The sequence below is a fragment of the Ammodytes marinus genome (genome assembly GCF_949987685.1).
Source record: "Ammodytes marinus genome assembly, chromosome: 12".
Classification (NCBI taxonomy): Eukaryota; Metazoa; Chordata; class Actinopteri; order Uranoscopiformes; family Ammodytidae; genus Ammodytes; species Ammodytes marinus.
The window spans coordinates 5,430,627-5,440,902 of NC_137216.1; the positions used below are offsets into that span (position 1 = coordinate 5,430,627).

Below are 10,276 nucleotides of genomic sequence, written 5' to 3' on the forward strand. Positions count from 1 at the left end.
GAGCAAGCACATAAAGAGGAGGTAAAGAAAGTAACGGGTAAAGAAAAATGCTGAAGTGACGTGAAAGATGAAAGATAAGAGGATGGAGAGAGAGAGAGAGAGAGAGAGAGAGAGAGAGAGAGAGAGAGAGAGAGAGGGAAAGAGAAAGTGGGGCACGGGCGGGAGGAGGAAAACTCATAAGGCTTGCATGTTGTTCTTTCAAGTTGAGCCATCACACCCACCATATCCCCAAAACGCTGCCTGCCAGGACTCATCTCCCCCCCCGGTGCCATCGCAACTTTTAGAGACTCACTCCACACACCTCCATATCCATCTGTCTCTCATTCTAACCGCTTTCCCCCCCCCTCCTCTTTCCTTTCAAGCCCCATCCATGCTGTGTGGTGGCAGAACAGGGAATGGCTGAGTTCATTTATTCATTTCCTAACCCATGTGCCGCCCGCTGACACCTTCCTCCAGAGGCTGCAGCTATGACTGGAGCTTGTCTACACTTCCCTCCTTCTTCTCCTCGGTTCACTTGTTCTTTCCCTGGCTCCGGCTGTCTTCTAGCTTTTTCAGTGTGCTCTTTATTTTTGTGGGTCAACTTCTCTTTAAGTTCTAGTATGTGCAAGCTATTTGTCTCTGTCAAACAACGTTTTTTTGCAGAAGAAGTCTTTTTCCATGTTTCCTCACACTGGTTTCACTTGAAGAGAATAGAAAATATGAATCAACAACAATAATGCATATTCACAAGATAAGCATTGTTCATCCCCTACACGCTGTATGAATCTGTGGCAGTATTACAGTTAGAGTTTAGTTTCTGATAAAGAACCCTAAGACCTTCAAACACTTCCTTTGTAAAGATGCAATCACAGATGTATTGACCCCTCAGAGGCCATGGAAACAACCTATGAACACATCACACTGACATAGGCTACTTCATGGGCAAATAGTATTATATTTACGTATTGAGCAAATACAGAATAACTTCATAATTTATTGGAGTCTTGTTTCTGGCCACCATGCTAATGTTAGTCCAACATTCTCTTCATAAAGCAGTTGCAATGTGATCTATTGTAAATACAAAAATTATATCTATTAGACCAGATTTGTAAAGAAAATGTTTTGTGTTTAAATGCTGAATCCTGAATAAACTACTGAGGGCGACCACATGTTTAGTTATACTGTATGTTTAAAGAGGACCTATGATGCTTTTTGACTTTTATGACCTATAAACGTTTTTATGATGATTTATAGTCATGCTTAACCATACTAAATTATCAAATAATGACTTACATGCATTTCGACGTATTCCCTGCTGACCGTCTGGGGTGTCTGTGCAGAGCACTAGACACTATTCTAGCCAGTCGAGAAGTCACGTGTTCAAAGCGGCTTGACGCTTTGTAACTTCGTGACGTCGCATGTAACTTGGTGTCGTCACCACGCGGATGTTTCCATGTATAGTAATGCTGTCACTTCCTTGCTCACGTCTGCCTCGCGCCCTTATAGGTCCATGCTCGCGCTTCCCGCCACTGAAAGTGTTCCGGAAGGAAGGTAACCAATCACAACGGAGTGGGGTTTGCAGGAGGGGGCGGGGGGAGCGGAGATGGCCGAAGCACAGGCGGAGGGAGCGGAGATGGCCGAAGCACAGGCATGCTGGATCGCCAAAATAAGAGAAAGAGCTTCCCGAAAATCTACATAGTTTTTTGTGATGTGATTCGTGTCAGGTTGCTCTATATCAGTGTAAAACAAGAAATTAAGACCAGAAAAGTAGTATAATAGGTCCTCTTTAAGGACACTCTTTGGAAAATGCAGTATACTTTCCTCATTTAGTTTGCTTAAATCATTTTCTCTGCTAGTTTCTAAGTATAAATCCATGCAACTGAATCGTTTGAAAAATAAATATACGGCTAATTTGTGCTTAGTCAGCTCATGAAGGACAAGATGAAAGCTTTGAATAAATTGGGACACATCGTGACATTGTAGCTTGTGCTTAGCCAGGATGACAAAGCAACATCCCTTGCTCCTAACACAACATTACATGCTAGACACGCTCTCTGTCATAAGACAATCAAATGTGTGTGGAAACTGTTGCAATGTGCTTTCACAACATATAGCTCACTGGGGAAGTGTGTAGATCCAGATCCGAGGTTTTGAGATTAATTCACAAGTATATTGATGCAGGTTTATCACCTTTGTAGAACGTCATCATTCAGATCTTCTGTATTTATTCAAACCCCACATTGTGTGAGAGAGAGGTTTGTAGAACTTACTACATGTTTGCACCATTGCTAGAACAAAGGTTTGGATGACAACATCTTCCCTGAGTCAACAGGGAAGTGAGAAACAAACTGCCACAGTCACCACTGTAAGGCACATACACTGGTAACATAGCGTTAGCCTCATAGCATAATTGCCTAAATCATATTTACTCTACTCTACTTTTACTCTACATCTCTATTCTACATCTACTCTACTCTACATCTACTTTACCCTACTCTATAACCCTTAAAATATGACTTAGGCAATTATGCTATTAGGCTAACGAAAAGTAGATGTAGAGTAGAGTAGATGTAGAGTAAAAGTAGAGCAGAATATGATTTAGGCAATTATGCTATGAGGCTAACGATAGGAAAGTGTATAGCACTATTGTACATGTCGCATGCCTATACATGAGCAGTTTAAATGCTTACTGAAAGCAGCCACGGCCAGAATGAGTGTGATCACAATGGAGGCCCAGGAGACCCACAGAGCCTTCTTCCTGTAGTCTTGAGCCTCGTGGGGCTTCAGACGCATGCTGCTCTCCAGGAGACCTGCAGGGAGACAAACAAACTCTGTTACATGGACAATTCCTTCTTTCTTTTGAACTGTGTGTTTTGAATTTTTCATTTTGTGAATGACTCATCGGGTGATCATATCAGACAGCCAGAGGTAATGAAAGTGGTCATTTGATCTCTCCCACTCTGAAAGATTTTGAATAAACAGGAGAAAAAATTGTGTACACATCTAGGGTCAAGCAGAGCAAACACTCGGCTAAAAGTGGATTTCACATCTGTAATGACAAAGCTTTCATTTGTAAATCAAGCGCCAATTAGGCTTAAGGCTACTAACTTACATTCGAAACAACAAACAAAGCATACATTACAATATGGTCATAACATGTTTCTTCCACACTCAGAGCATCTTTCTAGTTTATAGTTCTCCACAACGTCCAAGAAAGCACCAGACCATTGAGGTTTTAGACTGAGCAGTGGTGTAAATTATGGAGGGATGGTGAGGGGCCTGCAAGCCCCCAATAACCAAAGCTGACCAATGAACCCCACAAACTATCTTATAAATGACGATAGAAACTGTTATAAAAGATGACAAAATGGTTGGTTTTCTCAATTCGATGTAATAAGCAAAGAAGAACATTTGACTTCCTTGTCTTCTAAAGCAGCAGCAATAGAAAGTGTGCCCACAAAATGAAAAGAGGAGGGACAACAGACCAACTAGCAATTCTAAGTTGTTGATTGGTCAACAACGAAAAAAGAGATAAATGTCTTCCCATCAAGCACGCTACTGCTATGGCACTACCACATGCATTTTTTTGCGATGTTGCCTAACATGTTTGTGTTTACATTGCATAGTCGTCAGCATACAGTTGATAAGAACTTTAAAGCTTCAAGGCCTTTACATGGGTACAGTGCAAAGAGGCAGTGGTTGCTGCAATAATTATCAAAATGTATGGGGGGAGGGGGGCTGACCTCAGGCCTCCCTATTTAAACTAATACAAAGCATTTAGGTAATAAACCTTTCCAGAAAAAGAAGCGCGAAAACCAATCAAAGAACTTCAAGTTGACAGAAAGCACATCATTTCTTACGGTTGATTGTGAGAACCTGAAAAGTCTACCTTTGTTATTCATTTTTAAGACACAGTTCCCCTTAGACTAAACATAGTCAGTGTTAAGGCAGAATGTTCTGTACAACAATCCCCCATACATTTCCCCAATGGCTCACAGTCATGTTTCTGTGTGTGAAGTCTGTGCCTTGAAGTCCCAGACAAATCAGCCCAGGCTCTGAACCGCCAGAGGCTGTTCCATTGTCGTGAAGCATGAGGCTGGCACTGGCACATTCATGCAATATTCATACCACTGAACTTTTTCATCCAAAAGAGCTTTTAACACTCTCAGTTGTCATTATACAGAGAAATGCCCCCCATGGACCATAGTCAGTCGCCATTGAACTGTCCTGACACACAAACAATGTTTCCTTCTCAGAGGCAGACATTGGCAAACTAATGAGGAGAACACACAGCTATTTGATCCAACTCGTATTACCTAAACACATTTAGAAGTTACTTGAGTATTTCCATGTATTTCATGTCTGACCATCACACATGAAACTATCTGTACTATCGATACAATCAAAGGCATGGGATAATGTTTAGTGTTATAGTGTTTCTTGGGGTTCGTTTTGTCAGATTAAAAGCAATTAATATGCCTTCATTTTTCATGAGGAAAACCAAATGCACCACATGCTTCGGAAAAAATATTTGCCTTTTCCATTCCCCTTCTTTTTTTAAATGTAATCAAGTGAACTCCTTCATTCTCTGTCTTCTATGTGAAAAACGCACGAAACTGGGTGACTTTTGGTTTAAATATTTAAATTTGATTTGTCAGAGTGCTACGTCACTTGATTTGAAGGAAAAGTGGAAGAACTCAGTCGATCCCTCTTGAACCTTGCATCTTGTAACTTGAAGCCTGAATATTACTGGCCTAAGTTATGAACCAACAAGTCAAATAAGCTGCTACTTTACATTTAACGCAAGGAGACATATTTAGAATCAATTTGAAGTGACTTGGAGACTCAAACCTGTCTCTGCAAATGGCACCGTGACTGTGGGCTAAGAAGACGTGTGTGTGTGCGTGTGCGTGTGCGTGTGCGTGTGCGTGTGTGTGTAACTGCTGTTAGAGAGCTGGTAAAGTCACATGATTGCTCTACGGAGTAAAAAAAAAACTGATACTGCTGCCAACAACAAGACACAAGAGAAGCTTAGCAAAAGTTCAATAGGGAAGACAGAATTTCTTCATGCTTATCCTATTTATTAGTTTATTTCTGTCCCTGTCTGTCTGTCTGTCTGTCTGTCTGTCTGTCTGTCTGTCTGTCTGTCTGTCTGTCTGTCTGTCTGTCTGTCTCTGTGTTTCAGTATTTGTAACCGTCCCGATTGTGAACACCTGGTCCCGGTGTCTACTGAATAAATGCATACCACAGAGGTGAACCCTCTGCTCTCCATGCTCCCTCTCTGCAACCTCATTCTGTTTTGTTTTCAACACACAACATTGCATTCATTATTTATCACTCATGCCTACATGCAGAGCAGACATTTGGCATCCCTGGAAGGGCTTTGCAAAACACATACAAGGCAATCAGCTGGCCAACCAGGCAGTAGGGCTGTGTCTGTCTCTATGTCTCTGTGTTTGACTTCACGTGTTTCTTTCTCATGCTCCAAAAATGCTAGATTCTACATTTCCCATGATGCAACCTGTCGCATCTTTTTGCAAACCCTTTCCTGTCTGGTAAATGTGCACATCTGTCACACTCAACACGAGCAGGCTCTCTGTTCAGAATGTCAAGTCTCCAAGGCCAAGACTATATTTTTCATTTTTTTTTATCCTGGCATTCTGGAATGGCCAGTTCACCCTGCATGCAGTCCTTGTTGTTGTTACCTCCGACTGTTTGTCTGTTCTGGGTGTAGACAGAAGGAGACAGTGCAGACAGAACACCCATAGGGAGTTGGTTCTGCGACTAGGATACCAGCCCGAGCTCCCCAGAAGCTTCCCACCAGTGAACACTGCAAACTGGGTTTGATGGACAGCCATACCATACACCCTGAGCAATGCACTACTTCAACTGACCTTAGTTTAGTTCAAGCAACTATAAAGGTACACACCTGATGTACAGCTCTTGTAGATCAGTGTATCACAAGATGCTAAGACAACCTGGTAGAATGTAATCACTTTAGAAACCCAACTCTTCAATATGGTGTTTTAGTAGTCTTGCATCCATAACTCATTTCATTCAATGTCACTTTCATATAGAATTCATCAAAATGTGAAATGTTGTTGAAGGGACAACATCAGACTCATTATTTTAAATCATTGCAGCACATGATTATGGCACAAAACCAGTCCGCCCTTTACTTTGACTTTTTAGCTGAAGAGAGATCACTAGATCTGAGAGTTAATGATTTCTTGGAGTATAGAAAATCTAAGAAAATGCCTGTGCCTGACGATAGATAGAATCATAGATGGCTTCTGTCAAGGCCAAGTTATTGTGAAGATCAATTAGCTGTAGCCTACTTATTTGCAAATTAGAACAGCAAGTCACAATGTGCAACTGTGTTTGTTTGTTTGTTTGTGTGTTGTGTGCATGAGGGACATGGAGCAACATTCAGAGCTACAATGACGCACTTCTAATGATAACCTTTATTCTGCAGAGGGGGAAGTGAGGTTAGGGCTCACATGATCTCTAGCCGGGGTGAGATTAGACAAGAAGCCATGTGCTCAAACTCTCCTCATGCATCTGTCTGCAAAACACACACGGGTTTGCGTCGTGGGAGAGAGAGTGTGTGTGTGTGTGTGTGTGTGTGTGTGTGTGTGTGTGTGTGTGTGTGTGTGTGTGTGTGTGTGTGTGTGTGTGTGTGTGTGTGTGTGTGTGTGTGTGTGTGTGTGTGTGTGTGTGTGTGTGTGTGCATGTCTCTTGAAACGTGGGCTAGTTACACATTCACCAGGCCCATTTGCCAAGAAACACATGACTGAATATCAAACTCCTAGGAGCAGTGTGATCTGAAATTAATTACTCCTCCAACAACAACAACCAAAATGTCTGTCTTAATAAAATGCTATCGGACATAACTATACAATAATGTCTTCACATCTTAGCAGGACAGAAAGCTATATAGATCCACTGGGAGGGATATGCCTGGAAAAACTGCAGAGGGTTGTACTTACAGCAAGGAACATTTATGCAAATAGAAAAGTGATGAGAGACGCGTAGAGAGAGTGTGAGTGTGAGAAATGAGTGTGCCAGCGTTTGTTCGCAGCTTGATTTAGCCGCACGTCTGTTTAAATGGCTGCACATTTAAGATAAGGTTTTCCTCCTTGATGGCTCTCATATAGCCTATATCTCTGTGAGTGACCCTCATTCTCAGAGGTCATGAACTACACATGTTCAAGCTGGCCTGACATAACAAGCAGAGGAGATAAGCTGATAATGTACATAACATATTAAAGGTGAAGTAAGCGGTTTATTTATGTTAATATAAGTGTAAAATCGCTCTTTATTCATACAGTGATCACTTACATAATGTGCGCGTTTCATAAAGCCGATCTCTCAGTCAGCTGCTTAGCATGTTATCAGCAAATAAACTTATTGGAGTATCCCAAAAATGTTATCCAATCAGAAGAGAGAACGCTACAAACCGACACTCGTCTCACTCATATATAGTATATACACTCCATGGTCTCACTGCCGGTGCACGGCAGAGCAACAGATGGGTGAATGTGTATACGTCTACAATGGCGGAGCAGGTAAAAATCCTTTCCAATGTCTGTTTTGATGGTTTTTATCATGTTTATCACACTTATGGATCTGAGATGATGCTAGATAACTTGCTGCTTGAAGACCGCAGTGCATTAATGTGGTGACGTAGGGACGAGCGAGGGGACTGCTAACTGCAGTAACTGACAGGAAGTTAGCTAAAAGAACCATTCCGCTTACATCACCTTTAAGGGACGCTTCCCCAATTTTATACAATGCAATTAGTGCAATTCAGCCTTAACAAAATGCTGTGTAACGGCCTCCACACACATCCTACTTCTACTGCGCGTCTGCGTCTGACTTTTTTTCACCGACCGTGTAATCAACCTAGAGCGGGCACACATCCAACCTCAGACGCACTGCTGATGCGCGTCGGAGGCATGTCTGAAGCGACGCTCCCCTTTACCTCAGGAGGCTCGCCTATTTTTTTCTGAGAGCCGCGCGTCTCTCTCGGGTCTCTCTGCTTTAACTGATAGAGAAATACTCTGCTGAGAGTCATATTGACTTCATACTGGCAGCTTTCGCTGTAGTTTCACCATTTCCTGGTGTGTCCCTTTCAAAGTAAAACTTCCAAAAAGGCAATGGGGCACACAGATTACTGTCCAGACTCAATATTAGACTCAATATAAATCATATGCATCATAAATGACATGAAAGAACTTTAATTATCTATGAAATCTCTATGTAGAAAGACAGGGCTTTTAGAAGCAGCGCTGCATGTGTGGCCGAGAAAAGTCCGAGAGAGGCAGCAGTAACGGAACGCGACGCGCTCCAGAGGTAGATGCAGGATGTGTGTGGAGGCCGTAATGACATAGATGGTTTGGGGGGGAGGGGAGGGGATTGGTGTGTCTAATGATTGCAGTATAAAGTTGCCTCATGGGAAATGTAGGACCCAGTGTATTTTGGAAAATGACCAATATGAGGGACTAAAAGATGGGAGATATCTTTTAGTCCCTCTGCTGCTTTGATTTGTGACAATTTGTCTTTAAATATTTCCTACACAATTTACGCGTACCACACTCAAAGGAGTCCCTGTTTAATCTGTCAACCGACCAGTACTTTAAAGCTCATTTTGAGGAGGAATGATAGTAGGAAGAGAAAAAAATGGTTCAATGCATCTTTCCTCCATCACTATGAATCTGTCTTTATCTTTTCTCCTTCCAGATACAAGGTGGACACAGTTGGCCAAGATTCAGTAGACATAAGGCTGTCACAACACTGAATACAACCATTTCCATTTGATTTGATTAATAACTCCAGACATGCTGCAGTTACATCATAGTTATAGCAACATTTTTGAAATGTGATCCAGTAAACATACATTTAAAAAGAAAAACTGAATTCCTGGTTATATAGCCAATGGGTTTAGGGTTTGGTGTGTAACTGAGGACCTCTTACATGTATTATCCATTGTGGAATGCTTAGTTTCACAGGTTTTGCACACATTAGAAGATGAAGGGGATTATCCATGGGCGAATCATACACAGGCACACTCACTGCTTAAGTAAATTCAAATGCTCACTATGGGGGTAATAAGGCATGGCATGCATGTGACTGTTAAAGCACCCTGGGTGCCTCTGGATGCCAATGATTGGTCTTAGGGAACAATTCCCACAGGGGCCACTTGGAAGTCCCCAGGAGGCAGTGTGACAGGTACAACTGAAGCAATGAATGAACGACAGAAAGAACAGTGGCTTTGGTGACTATAATGTGTTCAACACCGTTTGTTTTAAAGCTTTGAAAGCTTCACTAGTGCAGCAGGAACTGAATCCTGCTGATGTGGGGTATAATAAATTATTCAAATCAGAGAGCGCTAAAAATACCTCAATTGGGATAAAAATAGGCTACCCCTCTCATCTCCTCGGACCCCTAAGAGTGAGAGAGACACACACACACACACACACACACACACACACATATGACTTAAAAAATACAAATAAAGATGACAGAGGTCCAACATGTTATAGCTTGAAGAGAGGTTACCTTCTCCCTCCACACTATCTGTGATCTTCATCTCCTGCTGGCCTGCGGTGAACGCATCACCACCGGACTGGCTTGGGCGTTTGGCTGGCTGGTGATGGTTGTTGGTGAATTCATCCGGGGCGCACTGGCCGTTCCGCGCCGTGGCCAGGCTTGGGTCCACAATAGTCGGCTCTGGGACGGGATAGGAGAACTCCTGGGTCGCCGGGTCACTCATAGTTGCTGCAGTTCTGCTTTGATTAGTTTTGTTACGGGCTCACGGGCAGACAGAGTTGAGTATGATGATGATGATTAAGATGATGATAAAAAGATTCACGCCGGTTCGCTAAGTGCAGCAGCCATCCAGCGCGTCCGATAAACCAACGGTGTCGAGAGGGAAGAGATGATGGCGATAAGACAAAGATTGGAGATGAAGATTGTTTTTTATCTCCCCAGCATCAGCGGCTCAACCAACTCCCTACACTGCGAGGAACAGCGGCTGAACAACGCCCCTGTCCGGCCGAGCCACTTCCAGACAGTTTAGGGTTAGATGCGGCGATGCGATAAATTGGTGGGATCTGCTGTGCATCTGACAGGCGGTGCCAGCAAGTTTTTTTTTTCTTTTTTTGTCCCTCCTCCCCTTCCTCCTTCTCTCCTCCTCCCAGAACTCAGCACCTGATTCCCACACAGGCCAAATACATGTAGTTAAGAGCCTAATCCATGGCATCTATCCTATGGATTTAGGCTACAAGTTATGCAC

The 10,276-nt window shown here is 42.7% G+C and overlaps 1 protein-coding gene across 1 annotated transcript in view; it reads right to left on the reverse strand.

Moving 5' to 3' along the window:
- The window catches only part of LOC307258533 (transmembrane protein 163a-like), a gene marked incomplete at both ends in the record, with an annotated part of 60,330 nt that extends 50,576 nt beyond the window's left edge, over positions 1-9,754 (reverse strand). Inside the window, 2 exons of the mRNA XM_080038100.1 lie at positions 2,670-2,789; positions 9,541-9,754. Of these exons, the coding sequence (XP_079894226.1) occupies positions 2,670-2,789; positions 9,541-9,754 (334 nt within the window). The remainder of the gene's footprint in view (positions 1-2,669; positions 2,790-9,540) is intronic.
- Positions 9,755-10,276: the final 522 nt, after the last annotated feature.